At 34.8% G+C, this 19,260-nt stretch overlaps 3 protein-coding genes and 1 non-coding gene across 6 annotated transcripts; all 4 read right to left on the bottom strand.

The window, feature by feature from the left end:
- Window positions 1–201: 201 nt before the first annotated feature.
- On the bottom strand, window positions 202–6,656 carry LOC102587196 (ribosome biogenesis protein WDR12 homolog). 2 transcript variants are annotated; one of them, XM_006338309.2, is made up of 15 exons: window positions 6,320–6,656; window positions 5,650–5,750; window positions 4,601–4,707; window positions 4,089–4,124; window positions 3,923–4,008; window positions 3,530–3,597; window positions 3,339–3,449; window positions 3,118–3,240; window positions 1,948–2,091; window positions 1,447–1,555; window positions 1,140–1,276; window positions 1,010–1,045; window positions 825–923; window positions 552–579; window positions 202–447 (listed from the first exon to the last, which is right to left on the bottom strand). In XM_006338309.2, exons 1-13 carry the CDS (start codon window positions 6,489–6,491, stop codon window positions 831–833), a joined length of 1,323 nt encoding a protein of 440 aa, XP_006338371.1. In that variant the 5' UTR covers window positions 6,492–6,656; the 3' UTR covers window positions 202–447; window positions 552–579; window positions 825–830. The 2 variants fall into 2 exon arrangements, with proteins under 2 accessions (XP_006338371.1, XP_006338372.1); XM_006338310.2 differs by lacking the exon at window positions 552–579.
- Window positions 6,657–6,669: 13 nt separating this feature from the next.
- On the bottom strand, window positions 6,670–6,743 carry TRNAN-GUU (transfer RNA asparagine (anticodon GUU)). The gene has a single exon. It is a non-coding gene; the product is annotated as a tRNA-Asn (tRNA).
- Window positions 6,744–7,785: 1,042 nt separating this feature from the next.
- LOC102577603 (RNA-binding protein precursor) lies at window positions 7,786–11,267 on the bottom strand. The gene is given in 5 exon segments (NM_001288385.1): window positions 7,786–8,705; window positions 10,460–10,566; window positions 10,982–11,050; window positions 11,136–11,242; window positions 11,244–11,267. Coding segments are annotated over 5 exon segments (1,005 nt in total). The 5' UTR covers window positions 11,258–11,267; the 3' UTR covers window positions 7,786–7,997.
- Window positions 11,268–12,725: 1,458 nt separating this feature from the next.
- Window positions 12,726–15,555, bottom strand: LOC102586317 (exocyst complex component EXO70B1). Of its 2 annotated transcripts, none has more exons than XM_006338307.2 (2): window positions 15,237–15,555; window positions 12,726–15,053 (listed from the first exon to the last, which is right to left on the bottom strand). In XM_006338307.2, the coding sequence occupies exon 2, from the start codon at window positions 14,922–14,924 to the stop codon at window positions 12,948–12,950; it is 1,977 nt and encodes a 658-aa protein (XP_006338369.1). In that variant the 5' UTR covers window positions 14,925–15,053; window positions 15,237–15,555; the 3' UTR covers window positions 12,726–12,947. The 2 variants fall into 2 exon arrangements, with proteins under 2 accessions (XP_006338369.1, XP_006338368.1); XM_006338306.2 differs by having other exon boundaries at window positions 12,726–15,040.
- Between the last annotated feature and the right edge of the window lie 3,705 nt (window positions 15,556–19,260).

Here is a 19,260-nt window from a genome sequence, read left to right as displayed (position 1 = left end):
AAATAAAAAAGAAAGGCCTTACTGCTTTCACATGTACTGTACATATCTGTTTTGGTAATAAAACTTACCTTCATTGCCAAAAAACAGAAATGTGTTAAAACTTTACCACTTTCACACAAAACTCAGGACTGTTTGAGGCACCTTTCTGTCCTTTCAAAAAGAAAGGCGTAAAATGGACGAGAAAAGTAACGGCTCCAATCCCTCTAAAATAAAATTTTGATAATCATATAGTTACTTCCAGATAAATTGGTACGAATGGTTGCTGAAATAAAATACAGTTCTAGGTGACCGTATAAGATCCTTTGAAAATTCTCTTGGGATATATTTGTATTGCAAACTCACTAGGCACCCAAAAAATGAGCTTCAATTCATTTTAGCCTTGCAGGAATATAAAATACAAACCATTTCCAACTCCAGCTTGACCCAACCGATTCTCCCTAGGCAAAACTGCATCATCATTGGAGCACAATATCAGTAACAGGGGAGAATCTGTCCTGGCAGAACAGAAGTTCTAATCATATACTTGGCCAATTCCTGTTCGCACAAACTACCTTGTCACCCGTGCCAAGAATACAACTTCTGCCAAATGAACAATTGTGTCACAACTACCATCAGGTCAATCAAATGATAGAGTGCTTCAAAGTCAGCAAAACACATCAAGCTTTACTCTCTGCATACAATGTTACCTTGTCCTATCACAACTTTGATACACACAAAACTCAACCGTACATGCGTTATATTCAGCAACTTGTGTTCTACTCCACCTAACTAGGCTGGAAACATATTTCCTCTTCAAACTCTACTGCTAAAGGAGAGTAATTTACCTCTAATCACAACACACAAACATCGGAAGAGATGCAAAGCTTCGAGTCAGCCCCACCACTGATTACACTTTCACCTTTCCACCAATCCGCACACAATACCTGTATTGACAGACTAATGTTTAGCAAATTCTAATGTGATAGAACAAATACTGTAAAACCAGTTCTTAGAAGGCAAACATTAGCACCTTGTCCTTGTGAGTATCAATGACAGCAAGGGGCCACTGCAATACAAATTGTTTTACCCATGAATGGAAAATGTAAGTGTTCATAAAAACATACTAATCATTATAGAGACGTAAGAGGTATAGCACTAACCGCAGTTCTTAAGTCCCATAACATTACTTTCCCATCATAAGATGCAGAAACCAAGTGAAACCATGACTTTTCATGCCATTTGCAGGCGGATATCCAAGAACTGTGTGATGAGAACTGATAGACAGGAGCCGAAGAACCTGAAGTGATAAATGAAAGAGTTTTTTTCATATATCATTGTCTCATGTAAGGTCATCAGTTGCTTGAACAATATAAACAGAGAAAAGATATTTAAGCACAGAGAGACAGGGATTAAAGTTCAAGGGTGTGTTTAAAGTGATCTGCAAGTTGGACAGAAAAAGAAAGAAACCTGGTTTGCGAGGATCCCATATCCTAAGAACGGGGTCAGAACCACCACCAGCAATGAGGGAAGAACCTTCACCTCCAACATCAAGGCAATTAACAACTTTGTCGCAATACTGTTGAAGAGGAAGGCGGTCATTATCCATACTTTTAGGACTAAACAGTTTCAAGCTCCCAACAAATAGACTAAAAAAAGCTATATGTCTTGGCATTAAAAAGGTTCAAAACCGGCTACTTATCATAATGAGGTAATTTTTAAAAATATGATTGTTGACCGCCAAAGAGAAATGTTATGTCTGACAGAAAGCGAAAGCAATATCACTAGGAAAAGAATATGTATGTGCTACACCTTCCACAAAATTTTCATAATTTCATATTCTGCAAGTGGGAAATTTGTTTCGCCCCCCTCCACAATCCATATGTATATAGTTTTAGGAAATACTAGCCTACATGCACAGGACAGTAGAGATATGACTGGAAGAAAAGGAGAAAAGAGACGGCATGTCACCAGGTTCAATGAGTCCTTGCCCATCTCAACATCCCATCTTCTTATAGTGTGATCCCATGATGCTGAATAAATTGTTTCATCTTGTGACCACACCACAGACGACACACATTGTGTATGTCCTACAAGTGTAGATTTAGCCTCCTCCTGTGATCATAAGATGTGATATAACTTTTTGAGTACAAGATTATGATAACAAACATTAAAAAAAAAAGAGAAAACAATAGAAAAGGAAGAGGCAAAGAAAGAGAGAGAACATAGATAAAGCAACTTAGAGTGATATAATAAGAGATGACACCTCTCCTCCTAGTCAAAGACTTTGACATATTTCAAAAATCAATTTCAAAATTATTTTGACCCTTCAATTGCATGATGAACATTGTCACTTGAGGAAATCAGAAGATTTTTTGTCATTCACCAAAATGTACACAAGATTTCGCTAATCGATATCAATTGTTAATGAGATACAACATAGAAAGTCAGAGACACATTTGACTGGCACAAAATTGTTGCTGAAACAACATTGAAAAGAAGAACATAATGGCAACAAAGGTGATAAATAAGGAACAAGCGAGGAAGTTAGGGATCAGAGAGGGATAGCAGGGAGGGGGAAGGAAGAAGAACAAATACTCCCTCTAGTTCCAGTTAAATGACGTTATGTTTAAGGCTACAAGTTTCAAAAAACTCATAGCCAGTTATGTCATATTTTAAACCACAAGTTCCTAAAGTCTTCATTTTTTTCTTAAATTGCATGCCAGTTCAAACTATGTCAATAATTTGGAACGGAGGAAGTATCAACACAAAGTTGGAGGCGCTGCAGGAAGAAGGTTGGGACAATTGAATGGGTGCAGCATATAAGAGGTAGGATGGAAAAGGATGTGAACTAGTATTCAGGGATGAAGAGGATTTGTAAAAAAGTAAAAGTAGATAGTGTTTTACGTGAATGTCTTGCACTGGAAAGTTTTTGATATCAAAATAGTAACTGCAGCCATGAACTGTTCTTTCCTCCTTTTTCACTGCTTTTGGGAACCGACACATTATCTTTTTTCTGGATAAGGTAGAAGTTAGAACAGACATGTTATCCTTATTAAACAGATGATGGATTTTTATACACTATGTGGAATGAAATAAATGTATCCTTCTGTCTTTAACCTAGAAGAAATGTAGTCATACTTCTACTTGAGGATCCTCCTCATCGGCATTCTTCTTCCTTTTCTTGACTGAAACGACGTCACCTGTATCTGAGCCACTTGCTTGCCACAAAGCTATTTGAGAATCCCAGGACCCTGAACACACCTGTCAATGCAATAAATACTGGGATTCAGTAAGAGTTCTTAAAATCAATTTCATAATCAAAAGCTTTAAATGATCAATTAAGTGAAGAGATGCACGACCATATCTCCAGCAGGATTTGCTGCAACACTCTGGACAGAAGCATTATGTCCATGTAAAATCTTAAAGGCTCTAATCCTCTTTATCTGATCGGAAGACTCATCTGCATCAAACTTTTAAGCCAAACAATGCTAATTAGGGGAAGATCACGAATTAGGCAGTGAGTTATAAGTAGCACAGGCACATCATTTACCTTCCAGAGACGCAGTGTCCTATCCTTGGAAGCCGTAGCGACTATTTGATCAGCACCATTTTGAGCCACTACAGAAAATAAAAGGTATAAGCATGATAAACACAGACAGAATTCCAGAAGAAATGAAGCACAGAGAAGAAGATATCCAGGAGAAATTCAAACCATATCTCCACACTGATTGTAATGCTTGTAAAAGTTTTTGGTATCCAGTGTATTTCGGTATTGCAAGGCAAGTTAATAGAATGGATATCAACAAGAAATATTAAACCGGAAAAAGAAATATCAAGAGCAAGTGATGTGGGAGTATGAACATGGTGTCAAGGTAAATAATAATGGCAGCAGACGATAAGGCATAATGCTAGACAATGAGCAACTGAGATATCCCACTGACACCTCTTGGTTTGACAACACAAACAGAAGTAATTGCATCAGTATGGCCCTCCAGTAGATGTGTACAAGATCCGGCAGCCTTCCATATTCTGATTAACACTATCAAATGTTAGGTTGATACAAAAACCAAAAAAATAATTAGCAGAAGAATAAACACTCACTAGATTACCTTCCAAAGCCATCATAACATCCAGTCAAAACAAACCTGTCAGATCACAAACATGCACATCTTGTCAATTAAGGCAATAGGTTGATTGTATGCAAAGAAGACCTTTAATTACATTATTAACAGTCACCATCCAATATTTTAGGGGGAAAAGCACATGGAGGATGAAATTTACCTTCAAATCACAGGGGACAAAAGCAGCATAATGTAATTATATAAAAAATGTTGTCCTTATTAATGTAGTGAGTAAAGAAATATCTATGAGCGAAGTGAATGCACAACACCTGGAGTATAAGGTACAGAGAAATGCAACCATTCTATTTAGTTATATTATGCTGGCTCTATTATTTTTTTGGTTGGGATAAACCAATATTGTCTTTCAGTAAAGATGTTACGTTACAAGAATACACCCACCAAATCTTAAATATATTAAACAAAGAATGATACACAAGGCGGTAAAAATTACAAGGATCATACTGAGATTCTAGAAAAACAAATTTCACACTCATGCTTACTTGGAATTAGAACCATCAACTGCACTGACCCAATCATCATGCAAAGATGGCTCTTCTTCTTTCCTCGGAGCCACAGCTCTAATGTACTCAATCTCCAATATTTTCTCCTGTAAAAGATATAGAAAACAGTTGGAAAAAAGATAAGTAGAAGAACACTGAATAAACATATAATAACATTAGTGAAATATATTGTCAAAAATCTCAATGATTTGTGACTCTGAAAATAAGCCACTTCTGGCTAGTGAACAAGAACATAAGAAAAACAACTAGGAGGGAACTAGAATTACAGAGTAACAGCACTTCTAGAACCTTCAGGTGTGTATATCTTTTTGCAATACGTACAATTATTTCAAACACCTCATAAGTATTAGCTCAGTTATCTAATCATTTCCAGAAAGAAAATGTTTTGTCATTAAACTACACTGACTACAATTTTTTGCATTTACGGTTACTATCTTACCTACAATTTTAAAACAGAGCTGTTAATACTTTAGATTTTTCTACAACTTTGAAACTCCAATAAGAGATACAATTGCAAGCATAAAAAGAATAAAAACCTACTAAATAATGCGAACAAACAATCTCACTAGCAGCGGCCAGTAGATACTTTGTGGGATTAGAAAGAAATCCAAGTAATGAGGGACAACATTTGAGCTAATCCAACTGTTGGTACAAGTTCACCTCGAGCTCGGGCCACTAACATCAACCTTATTACTGGCTGGCTATTCATTATTTTCTAGAGCTTATTATTATCATCATCCATCAATCGTTTTGCTCAAACAAATTGAAGCAACAAACTTTAAAAAGAATGTGATTACGTCGTTTTTTTTTTTTTTTGGAAACAAGATTAACCACCTTCCTTAAGTATCTTTTTCTTTAAGTTGGTCTGAAGAGACAAAACAGTCCATTCTATAAGTTTTCTGGAAACAAGATTAACCAGCTTCCATAAGCATTTTTTGATTTTTAAGTTGGTCTGAAGAAACAAAACAGTACAACTGGAACTCTGGTCACTCAAGCAGTCAAGAAGTGATTTCAGGAAAGAAACTTACAGCTGAAATGCCCTTGGCAAGGAGAAACTCTTCAAGTGACATGCGGACCAGTTCCCCATCAATGAGAAAATCAAAAGGCTCGGGATTCCAATCATCCTTTCCTAATAAAATCAAATGACAAACAGGTAAGCATACTAGTAAAAACACAAATAGCAAAATCACTGGGCAGACAATACAGTGCTTGTCCATTATACATAAGATCAGGTCCTTTATTTAATTAAATATGAAACCCCCTCTTCTATATCTGATCCCAAATTTAGACACAATATACATTTTGATAGTCATTTCTAAGTTACTCAATTATGGCACCATTAACCCATTATAACAAAGCTCTCGTACCACAACCAACATCCTATTCAACTTGTCAACGTAGCTTAACAAATACTCATTTATAGCAATTTACTAGCTTGTAGCTTAAACAAGTGAGTTAAACCAATCAATAAAGCCAAATTGACAATTAACATTGAACATTATTACCCACAATCCACAAACATCTATTTCAGTTTCAACAACCACATCACTGTAATTATAATTAACTTATCTAAAACAAAAAATGAATCCACTTCCATATAAACTCAAAACTAAATGAGACAACCAATCAATCAACCACATCTAAGTCCCAAACTATATGCACATTCCACTTAACAAAATAGGTAGAACTAAAAGTTACCGGCTTTAAGGAGGTTGTTGACGATGGAAGAGAGGCCCAATCGGGTAAGATTAGAGGGAATAGCAATGGAAGTAGGCGGAGCCTTAAAGGGTGCTTTCAACTTCGTGACGAACCGGACCTGTACACGCCTTGCAGCCTCTTCAACGTTGCCATCAATATCCATACCCGCCATTAAAAAAGTATGTGTAGAGAGAGAGAAGGGTGTGGAGTGTAGGAAGACAGACGTTCACGGGCAAATTCGTTGCGGGTGGAATTAGGGTTTAAGGTTTCGTCGACGGGTCGAACTAGGGTTTAAGAATTTGGGTGGGTTAACTGTTGTTGTCCATAAATGGAGCAAAACAAAAGAAAAACGCTAGAAGGAGGGCTTGAACCTCCGACCTTGTGGTTAACAGCCACACGCTCTAACCAACTGAGCTATTCCAGCTTGACGATTGTCTAATATTTTATCTCTTTATATATATATGGAAAACACCCGCGGGGATGAACTGCCAATTTTTATTTTTTCGCTTACTATTAACGCTAGGTATTATTTTTTCGCTTACTGTTAACGCTAGGACTTAGGAGTACAAAATATATATCCACTTGCTAGATTATGATGAAATTAATTAAAATTTTCACATTTTATCCCTGTAATATAAATAAATACTCTTTGGAAGTCTAAATAAATTTAAAAGTTCCAAAAATAATTATTATTTCAAGAGTTTATTATTACTCCCTCCGTCTCATATTAGTCGATCATCATACTAAATATAATTACTTGATCACCTTACTAAATCAAAAAAAGTTAACTAATCTTTTTTTCTATCTTATTCTTGCAATTAATTTTTTTTTAAAGTGTTCACATTTGTTTGTAAAATTCCCAAGAAGTTTTTTAAGGAATGAATTAGTAAAATCATCTTCTTATTTGTGATTTCTTAAGCACGATGCAAAATGGAAAGTGGTCAACTAATATGGAACGGAGGTAGTACTTTCAACTTTGTATCTATTTCAATGATATCTATTCGTGTCTTATACTATTAAGCGTATTTACAAATGATATCTATTCATATGTCTTATACTATTTTCATAAATTATCTTGATATTACCAACATGAATAAAGGGTATTTGACCATCTTATATTTTTATTTATGATTTTTTTAAGTATAGTAACGTACAAGAGGCAGATTAATATGTTCAACTTCAAATAGTTTTCTTACAGAGAAATGATTTTCTAACCTTCTACAACCAAAAAAAAAAAAGCAATTTTCCAATTTTATGACCTTTTTACCAGAGATTTCATTCTTACATAGATTTGCAAAGACAATTTTTTTTCTTCTATTCAAATTGTGAAAGAGTAAGAGGCCTCATTTTCTCTTTTCTGGCAATTTCTGTATCTTTCATTCTTTCTGCATTTTGTAACATACTTACGAAGGATGTCACTTTTCTTTAATCAATTTAAACATCCTCAAATGAAAAAACAAATGCACTTTTTATGCAAATATTGCTAATAGTAATTACTAATACACATATTGCCAGTACAATTGAAAATGGGAATGACCAATTCAAAATTCCACCATAAAAATAAACCAGAGTATTATTGATACCGAAAGCAAAAATATCAATAGTACAGAATCACTAATCTTATTCACGCATGACTCAAACATATGTCCTAGACATTCTCTTGAAACCAAACATTTCTTCAGCCCCTGGTGTTGGCGTAATCCTTTGGTTTGTCATCGTTATCCCTGTAGTTTCCTTCTGGTGTCTCCTGTCCAAGATGTTCATTTATAGATTGAGTTCCTTGATCTGCACTAACCTGTTCTTGGCTTCCATTATATGATGCTTCAGAGCTCCCACCAAATCCCGTGTTAGCGAAGCTATTATTGTTACTAGGAGCTCCAACAAAGTCATTCCCACTGTTGCCACCGCCATAACCACCTGAAAAACTACTGCCTTGACCAGAATGATTGATGTTTGGAGTGCTGCTTCCGTAGTTACCACCCTCAACAGGGGAACTGTTGTTCCCATAGTTGCTACTACCACCTCCATAGCTACTGTATCCTCCAGCAGAACTGTTACCACTAGAAAATTCAGTCCCTCCACCACCGTAATTGTTGGTTGGGTAACCTCCAGAACCTGCAACATTTCCACCTTCCCCACCATAGGTATAGCCACTACTGCTACCATAGCCACTTCCTCCAGCAGAATTGTAGCCACCTCCTCCAGAAGAATTGTAACCACCAGAAAATCCACCGCCTCCACCTCCATAATTACTGGCTGCATAACCTCCACCACCTGCAAAGTTTCCACCTTCTCCACCATAGTTACCGCCGCCATAGCCACCTCCAAAACCATCACGACGTTTTTCTGTGGCATAATTCACCTTTATGCGTCTTCCATGAAGATCCTGAAGCAGTTGTGAAGCATAAATCACTTAGGCGCCATTCTAAAAGAAATCCAAAATTGACCACTGATAGCATTAAGTTGCTAGGAAATATCACATTAATCAGCCAACCCATGACGGAACTGGTTGGAGGTTTGGTGGGACAGGTGCTAAAGGTAAGCTATACAGTTATTTAAGTGAGTGGTATTACAAGAGATAGGATTATCTAAAAGATTCTCACTCTCTGCAAATAGTTTTACTCTGTGAAGTGATGATGATAATTACTTCATGAAATGAATAAACAAACTAAAACGTGTCTATTGTTCAATTTCAACCTTTGCTTGAGAAAATGTTGGGGAGAATCAAATCATGGACAACTAAGTTTCTGTCATATGCAGGTAGAACCCAACTGATAAAATCTGTGTTGTTCTCTATTCAAGTATTCTGGGCACAAGTGTTTGTATTACCTAAGAAGGTGATCCAGATCATTGAGGCCACTTGCAGAACCTTCTTGTGGACGAGAGGTACTGAACTATCAAAAAGAGCATTACTTGCCTGGGATAAAGTATGCTATCCAAAAGTTGCCGGAGGTATGAATATTCTAGATGTGGCCACATGGAATAAAGTTGCAATTAGTAAGCTCTCATGGAACATACGCACGAAGAAAGATAAGTTGTGGGTAAAGTGGACTCACTCCTATTATGGGAACATAGATTTGCTGATGGACATTCCCAACCAGGCCCCGTGGATCATTCAAAGGATCCTCAAGGCAACTAAATACTTTTCTCAAGCAGGATATAGTGTGGATGACATATTAACTATGCCTAACTTCTCAATCAAGCAATTCTATGTAAAGCTGAGAGGACAGTTTCAGAAGGTGTCATGGAGAAGACTGGTTTGTAATAATAGCGGCCTTCCTAGATGGATTTTTATTTTGAGACTGGCTGCACTTGGAAGGTTAAACACTCGAGATAGATTAGTCAAGTGGGGTGTAACTACAAATCAGATGTGCCCTCTGTGTGAGAACAAACCTGAATGCTTGAACCATTTATTTTTTGTATGTGAGGTATCTACTGAAGTTTGGAAGCAATTACTGAAGTGGATTGGCATAACGAAGGTCCCTGCTCAATTGTCAGAAGAACTGAATGGGCTGAAGTGCATGCTAAAGGAAGGAACCCAAAAGATGAGGTTTACAGAATGATGTTGGCTGCTGCAGTATACTATCTCTGGAGGGAAAGGAATACTCGAGTTTTTCAAAACAAAAGGCAGACTCCTCAGGCTATGATCAAGCTCATCATACAGGACATTCATGCTAGAGGCGCAAACCAGAACAAATTTGCAGCATGGCTGAACAATTACAATTATTATCCTACCTAAATCTTAGACATTGATGTAATTAGGTTTTGACTATGAGTCTTTTCGGCCATTTGTATCAAACGACCCTTAGTAAAGATAACTGTGGGGGCTATGTCCAACAGTTGATCTTCTTATATGCTTTGTAATGTTTACTTTTGGTAATAAGAATGATTAGTTACCAAAAAAAAAAAACTAAAACGTGTCACTGTTCTTCTTTGCAGATACAAAGTGTCATTACAAAGGAATTTGGTAGTAAGGTTCTGGGTGAAACATTGTCCTCTGAACTATGTGTTACAAGTAAAGATGTCCTTTCCAATGAAATCCATATTAGTCTATTCAAGCTCTTTCTTTTTCAGATATTGATAAAATATGTGTAGTTTGTGTTCACAAGGATACCTTTCTAGCTAGAAATAACATCATACCTGGCCATCCATGGCCTGCATGGCACTTGTTGCTTCTTCACTTGATGGAAAACTAATAAAACCAAACCCTCTGGACCTCCCAGTTTCACGATCCAGAATGACTCTAGCTGCAAAGGGGGAGGAAATAGTTTATTTCAAAGTTGAGTTAAACAACACACAGCAAAAGAAGCTGGCCTCAGAGAAATCTCCAGAGAGACCCCGCACATAGATCTGTCTCACAGATCATTAGAATTGAGACTTTTCACCAATAACTAAATTGATAAGGGAACATGTCCAATTCAGACCAAATACGTCTTGTTTCATTAATAGGACAGAAATGAATTTGAACTCCAACTTTATAACTAATTCAAAACCACGGGAAAACTACATATTCACTGGAGACCTGCTAGCTTGTTTCCATTGGTAATCACGGCAGACTTGATATTAGCTAATGCTGCTGCAACTACACAGTGATTCATCCCTTTTAAATGAAATGCATTACTAAATTTTAAATCTACAGATGCCAAATAGTAACCCAGGTACCTTCAATTACTTCACCATATTGAGAGAATGTCTCTTTCAGAGAACTTTCATCAGTGCCATACGAGAGACCTGCAGTAGATAATACACAATTATAGAGTAAACAAAAGAAGCGAAAAAATAACAAGAACTCCATACACAGGAAAGATCTTCTCACCCCCAACGAAAAGCTTAGACGAAGACATGCTTCTTATAGTCTGGAAAAGTGAACCATTTGAGGCAGAAAGTTCCAAGTTTGTGTTTTTGCCTACACCATGTTTAAGAATTGAGAAAAGCCATCTTTAAACCTAGTAAACCAGGACAGAAAAGAGTCAGTTTCACACATTCAATGTAAAAATAAACAGTAAGGAGGAAAATTCAGAAGATACCCATTTCCTTTGGCGAAAATCATACTAGCATATTAGTCAAAGGAAAAACTAAAGGAAGTCATCAACAACAGGGTATAAATAAACGGATTTGAAACTAGTTGGGATATGCAGTATGGATAATCAATAGATTCCGGTCCATATTACAATGAGAATTCATCACAGTCTGGGTATGTCACAACCATCAATCTCACTCCTTTACCCAAAAACCATTGAGATCATGCAACACATATCGAAAATGGTAAAACCCTAATCTTGAAAAAGCTTTAAAAAAAATGCAACAAATACACAAATAAAAAATCTGAACAACTCCTTTATTATATGAAGAAGAAACTTACCTTTGGTGGAAGGATGCACTGAAGAAGAACACTTGCTGCCTCGTTATACCCTAGAAGGGTTTTAGAAGTTGGAGGCCATCTCCCATTAATATCTCAAAATAAATGTCGGCCTTGCGATTACAACTTGATCATTCTTGGCCGTTGGATCAAAATGAGGCGGTCGTCACAACCTTCTCGTTTTTTCTTTTTGCATTTTAACCAAAAGATTTTTTTTTTGAGGGGGGTTTAAAAAAACATCGGCTATTTTAATCACTTAAATTTTAAAAATTTATGCAAAATATGTGTATAATCGAGTATAATTACTATTCATATTTTATATATATATGCTAAAAAAAAGAAAAAGTAAACACACGAGACACGAGATGTAAAATTTTTGTTATATTTTGTCATTTATTTATAATTTGATTTTGTTCCGAGGTTAGTGCACATTGTCCTTTAATAATTATAATCCTCCCTTTTATGTAATATCTTTTAAATATTATATGATATTTTTATCTTTTCACCTTGGTGCTTTACTTACAATTTATGTTATATCTTATTCTAACTGTAATCTGAAGTTCAAATTTACAATCATTTCTTGATGTTTGTTTAATGAAAAGGGATCTTAAACATTATATTATGGTACAGTTCAGATAATTTGAACTCATGGTTTACTACCTTCTTATGCAATGTTGTATTTGTATCTTTTAAGCAAAAGAGGTGGTTGAAAACCATAATTATACAAAAATAAATGTGATGAGCAAAAGGAGAAGCACTAATTTCATTTATGACCCAATGAATATGACAACAATCCAATCCACACATGGACTCTGATTTAAGGATGGTGGTCTCTATCAGACATAATATCTGTGAACAAGGTGATCCCATTTGATTAAAAAGAATGTTGGCATGTTAATCAAGATTCAAGACATCAAATCTCCAAGCACAAGTAGATTTTTCCAGGACCCAACTAGGCCTAGAGCTAACAAAAAGCTACTAACATTCTCCTAGGTGACAGCCTTAAGCAAATTGGTTTTGATGATGACAATGAGGTTAGCAGGGAAATTAAGTAACAAACAGCTAACAATTATACTATTAAGGGATCTATGCATTTCCAAAGTACATGGCATTGACCTTTTTGCACACAACACCAAATTTCTACACTCAAGAAGTTATGAATTCATTTAGATTACAAAAATAGATATATCTAAATGTAAACTAGTATGATGATTGAGGATTAAGAATCTTGATTTCCTTTGGAAGAAATCCCTGATTAGCATATGAAGCTCACTTCCTGTGGGAACCATGTAAAGATCTTGGAGATCCCTCAAAGAGATCCAAAAGGAAGTTCTCCAAATCGTCCGCAGTATACCTTATGTGCTTGTCGCTTATATGGTTGGCGTGTCTTCCAAAAAATGTCCTGTATCCCTGGATAACCTTGAGTGATGTTGAGATTCGAAGATCTTCACGAAGTTGACTATCTGGGATAGACCATCCTGTCTGGCTCTTGTAAACATCCTCAAATGAGAGATAAAAGTTGTTTAGTCTCTCCTTGAGAAGAGTTCTTGAGATAGAATTCGAGCCTGGATTATATAGCCCTTCATCTCTGAGGAAAGAGAGGATAGAGCTCCAAGTAGCTCTCTCATAGCTCATTGCATGATGTTGGAATTTCCAATTATGTTTTCGGATCCAACCATCGCCTAGTATTGTTCTTAGATTGGAATTCTTCACCTTTTCAGCCATGTAATGAATATTATTCATTAAGAAAAGGTGACCTAGTGACTCATCCTTGTATAACCTGGCCTTATCCTCAAGGTTGCATTCCAAGATTGAAGTGAAGGATCGAAAATGTTGAGCCAGCGGAGAAATGTAACAGCGTCTGTCTGTGTTATCTTCTTCTCTATCAGGTGTCATGTCTGGTAAAATGGCCACTGAATCTTCCTTCTCGTGGCCCTTCAGAAGCTCATCAAGTGTCTTGCTATAATCAATAAGAGTTTTCATGTAGTTCATGACATACCTCGTGAGATGGTGTATCCCGCCACCAGGAAAAGGGTTGGCTGATATGCTGGAAGCAACAGCATTTTCAAATTCCAGAAAGGTTGCCTTTGCACAATCACCCAAGCTTCTAAGAATATCTTGGCACTCTCTTCTAACGCATAACCCCACCTCATCAGAGTACATAGCATCAATATCTGGGATAAGATCTGCAAGCACCTCATACATGTCAAGAATCCGAATCAATTTCTCCGGTTGATGAGGGCCAATAGCTATGGCTTCACCAAAGTTCAGAAGCTGCAAGATTGAAGCTTTCGAGGCCTCAGCAAAGCAAACTGAACCAACTGCTTCCAGCTCACTAAAAATTTGATCACTTAACCATTTTTCACTGGCAAGATAAATGCGCACAAAGATCTTCATAGCCCGTATCCACCTCCTGATTTTGGAGTTCAATGAGTTCCATTCCATCTTCAATACATCCTCAATGCTCAACTTCTCTACTTCAAGAATGAAGAGGCAATCATCCAAGCCATCTTTTCTGACATTGATAAATGCTTGAGAACATTCCCGGCCATAATTTGAATCAAACATCAAATTGGCAATGCATTTTAGGTCAGGAATAACATCTGGATGCACCAGTTCAATGATGTACTCCCCTGAACTCCTACTCATGCTATCTCTTTGAACCACATCCTCAATCGAGTCATCCCCAAACGACACAATTGAGCCATCATCCAACGTATCGTCTTCACTGGAACGAAAAGACATATGCTCCGGCTCAAAAGGCTGCCTGTTGTGAACAAGCAAATGCGTAAACTCCTCCTCAAGACGATTCATTGCTGTTTGCAGAAGATCATGAGCCCTACGCAGAAGCTCATCTTCTTTACTGCCTTTCACCAAGTTCAAACTCTCCAATCTCTCAATCAATTTTCGACCTTGATCCACATATCTCAAATACTCATAAGCTTCTTCCTGGCCACAATCCCATATCATTGACTTACCCACCTCCCAGTTCATGACCTTACTCTGCACTAAATTAAGCTCCTCCTCCAGCTCAATAAGCTGCTCCTCAGTTTCACCAGCTCCCTCATCTTCGGGTTCACTCACTCTAGTTATAGAAGACAATTGGGAGCCTAGATCAGCCAAAATTTTCCTAGCATCATCTGTTAAAGTCCTATTTGACCCCAACGCTTTCACAATGTTCTGTGCAGCAGCTATTAGGTTTTCTTCTTCTTCCATTAGGGGGACTGAAGATTCACAGTCTCCCATATAAATTCACGAACCAAGAAACTAGCTCAAGGTTAATCCCAAACAGGTAAAGATTGCAACTTTTTAACTTCTATGAAATACCCAAGAAATTACTATCAAGAAAGATTATCTGTCACCTGCAAAGATCAACTACTGTAAGAGTTAAGTTAACCCAAATCCCATTTGAGGGCAATCTAAAAAATAAAAAAAGAGGCGGCGGGGTATAAGAAAAGAAGACAAACGCAGCAAACTTTAGGTTAACTAAAGTGGGAGATTTGAGGATCAAGAAAACATTGGTCAGAAGTAGAAGCAAGAAAGTGAAAATGCACAAACCTCAAAGCTCAAATCTTGAATATGCAGAAAGAGAACAAATCAGCAAACAAGATCCATATATGAAGCAGAGAGGAAGTGACCCTTTTTAGCAGAGTGGCAATGATTGAACAAAGAATGAAAAAAAAAAAAAAAAAAGGGGGGTGTTTTCTTGGAGAAATGAAGCTCAAAATTAGTGCAGAAAACCGACCATCCAAAAGTATATGTGCATCATGTGAGTTGCTGCTTCCTATTGGAGTAAGCGGCTTTCCTTTTTCTTTTTTTTTTGGTTTATAAATTGAATAGCTTCGGCCTTGGAGAATGGGCAGTGCTGGTTTGACCTTCAAAGTCTTCAAGAAATATCTTGGGAAATTTACCTGACAATGGGCCTTGCGGCGATGTTTCATATTAGTTTATTATTTTTTTTATTAGCATATTATAAAATTATTAATAAGAAAATATTTTTATTAGTTTATTTCTCAAAATATTTCTTGAAAATTTTAATATGAATATTTTTAAAAGGTATTAATTGCACGAATAATATAAGAAATTTACCTGACCCTTGCGTGTAAAACTTTTGATTTACAAAAATTTACTCAGTTACAAGTAAAATATTTAATACGCCACCGCTCACTTTGTAGGAGATAATAATGGTCATTGAGTTGAAAAATAAAATAATGCTTTTTTCTATTGGTTAGTTAAAACTTAAATACATACGATATATTAAAATATTGCAATCTTGAATATGGCGTGTTATTCCAATAAAATGGGAGAAATGATTTTGTAGCGTTTTATGAGTTTTTTTTTAAAAAAAAAAAAATATGCCTTTTTTATATGCAAGATTTTTATTTTTACACATAAATTATTTAAAAATGTCATTTTCTCTATTCAAATTGTAAGAGGATAAAGGATCGCATTTTCTTGTATAAAATTATGTGAGTGTGATAATATTAAAGTTTACAATAATAACATTTCTAGTGAAATCTCACTGAGTGTGGTCCGGAGAAGGTAGATTGTACGCAGATCTTATCACCATATGATGGAGGTAGAGAGATTGGTTTCAAAAGATCCATGACTCAAGACTCAAGTGCATCAAACTCAAATAAAAGAAGAAGAAAACATGTCAGTTAATAAGAAAAGCAGTGTAAAGTCTACTTGAAACGATAATAATAGCAAAATAATATGACAATCGAAACACAATAAACAACATGTGGCAAGAATTACAACGGTACAACAAAATATTAAAGTTTAAAAAATTTCAATACAAAGATGTTACAATATTTTAATTGAAGAATAAATTAACGAGTGTTGTATAAAATGGAACTGAAATGGTACAAATACTCATGCACCAAAGAAAAATAACATGACAAAGATTGAGTTTTATGCGCTAACAATATCAAGAATTTTTACACGATTACTTTTTTCTAGGAATCAATAATGTAATACTAGGTAACTTTATAAGGACAGTATATAATTTCAGGCTTCAACAATCAATAAATTATTATTTTTAAAAAAAGTTTATCAAGGTTGATAACTTAAATTCATGATGAATTCAGCTAGGATTTTAGGACGATGATTTAAAATTAGGGAAATCTTATTAGTTATCTTGGTCATGTTGATTGATTCTAGATTAATTAATGCAACAGATTAAAATGGAGAAACATTTTGGCTTTTAATGTAGAAAAATGGACAGATGGAAGATAAGGTGAAGAAATTAAAAATCACAACTTTGATTTATTTATTTTTCTTTTTAGACAAGTACTTTTATTTTTGACAAGGCATAAAAGGGAAGAAAAGTCTTAAGAGTCCAAGACCAACACTTTATCGTAAATAATTGAGATTTCATAATTTGTAAAAAAAAAGAAAAAAAATCTTTCATCTTACAGGTTCAAGAACTATAAAAATATATTTAACTAACTTGGAACTTTGTACTTTGATATTTTTTGCCAAAAGAGGTGTATAACTTTTATTATATGAAAGACCGTTATGTATTATTATTTTTTAATATAGAATTGAAAGTATAAGGATTTTGCCAATATTATCCACTTAATATGTTAATTCCCTATAATTTTGGTATTATTTCAATATAATAAGATAAATCAACTATCCATAGGTGTAAAAAAAAAGGTAATTGAAATTTATGTTATGGCGTATAACAAAATTAAATGAGGGAAGGTGTTGGGTGACAACAATCATGTTTAAAATAGATCAAATGGATGGTAAAATTATTTTAAATAGTTATAAGAAAGCAAGTTGTTTGTTTTTTAAATATTAATAAATACATTACTGGAAATAAAGGTTTTTTCAATCACAAATCAGTGATTTTGTGCTATAAAACGTGATTATTTTTCCACTCATTTTTCATCAAATCAGGAAAAATGCGAAAAATGGATTCTCACATAAATAATGAGAAACTTTTAAATTATGTTGTATGAAAACATTATTAATTTTCTTTTCCACCGATTCAATCAAATATATGTGAAAATAGTCATTACATATATTTTTTTTTAATATACATATTTCATGAATGAGTGTGACTTGTGAGGGTGAGTCACTATATTGCCAACATATAGTGTGAACGTTCTTGGCAGCTTCATAACAGTTTTATTTTCCGAAGGAATATGCCAAGATAATCATGTTTTTTAAATAATGAAGAAGAGTTATAAAACTGTAGTATACTTAGCAGCCACGAAAATACTATTGTGCGTATCAAATTTGAATTTGATAGTTGGACATATCATAACGAGACACACATAGATTGACTGATTGAAGACAAATTAGACATGACTCAGTAATACGATATTAGTCCCAACACATGATGAGTTTTGCAAATTGCAGCAAATGTGATAATTCGTCCGTTATCAAATTTCTATGAGCCCGAATTTAGTTAATTCTTTCGAATTAACAAATCCAACTTGGATTCCATATTAGTTTAATTAATCTTAAACTACATTTTAAAATACCTAATATTATCTTGGTATAAAGTATAGTACAAATAATTATAATAATAATGAGCCCACGTTGTTGGTCCAAAATAGATTAGATGAAGGACGACATAAATGTTGATCAATTCTGTCCTCTTCCCTAGTTAGTTAAAATGTCTCTTTCGTTTGATCAAGAAAATACAATAAAGATCTCCACGTTTCCATGATCCAATTCGACCAATTAAACACTAAAATTCTTTCTTTCTTTCCTTTTTTTTTTTATTTTCTTCTCATGGATGGCAGATATTTAACAATTTTTTTTTTACTAAGTTCGATTTAGAAATTCTCAAAGTACCTTTTTGATATCACAATAATAATTAATTAGCATAAAAGTATTAAAGCAAAAAAATTAATTCTGGTAAAGTAGACATTAAATTTAGGCTTCTAAGGAAAGTCAACAAAGAAAAGAGAATTTTGGTAGCCCAAAAGTAGGCACTAAAATAGTCATGTGCTTTGACTTTTCACATTCAAATTCCTAATTTGAAGACCGAACATAAACAATTTTGTTTTAATAATTCCTTACCATAATTTTTGCGCCTTGTTCATAGAAATTATTTGTTTGGTTATTTAGTGGATTAAATTTCACCCTACAAAGGAATTGAATCAAATTTATTACTACTTTTTTTTATTGAAGGTCAATTTAATTAAATTTTTGAAAATAAATTAAATTAATTCAATATTTAAAATTCAAAAAATAAAAAAATTATATGAAAAATACTAAGTTCTTGGTGTCAATATTGTATGAAAAAAGAAGAAGATTTTAATAGTATCCCATTATTTGGATCTCATTATTTAGTGGAGATAGAATTTATGTTAGTGGCCTAAAAAAAGGACCATTTGTGCAAATATTCGAATTCATGATGGGTCCACATTGTGATGAATACACAAAGAAGTTTTAATACGGCAATCGCTGAAGACCCAAATTCAATACTGTCTTTACAGTTGAATTTGAATAATTAAGAGATTATTTATTATTTTATATCAAGTAATTTAAAATTAAATATAAATAAATAAAAAATATTTCAAATTGAATATAAATAAGTAAAGATGGATCGAAGAGATTA

This window comes from Solanum tuberosum, unplaced genomic scaffold (assembly GCF_000226075.1).
Source record: "Solanum tuberosum cultivar DM 1-3 516 R44 unplaced genomic scaffold, SolTub_3.0 scf00004, whole genome shotgun sequence".
NCBI classification, from domain to species: domain Eukaryota; kingdom Viridiplantae; phylum Streptophyta; class Magnoliopsida; order Solanales; family Solanaceae; genus Solanum; species Solanum tuberosum.
Note: the sequence above shows the minus strand (reverse complement) of the source record. Positions and strands in the feature narration are given on the sequence as shown.

What these genes read in the sequence shown, in the direction of transcription:
- LOC102586317 (XM_006338307.2), bottom strand. Translation starts at nt 14,924, where the DNA reads ATGGGAGACTGTGAATCTTCAGTCCCCCTAATGGAAGAAGAAGAAAAC.
- LOC102587196 (XM_006338309.2), bottom strand. Translation starts at nt 6,491, where the DNA reads ATGGCGGGTATGGATATTGATGGCAACGTTGAAGAGGCTGCAAGGCGT. An exon ending in TTGTGTTGTCAAACCAAGAG is followed by an intron (nt 3,598 to 3,922) that starts GTGTCAGTGGGA and finishes TATTTTCTGTAG; the next exon opens with TGGCTCAAAATGGTGCTGAT. An exon ending in TTGATACTCACAAGGACAAG is followed by an intron (nt 924 to 1,009) that starts GTGCTAATGTTT and finishes CTGTCAATACAG; the next exon opens with GTATTGTGTGCGGATTGGTG.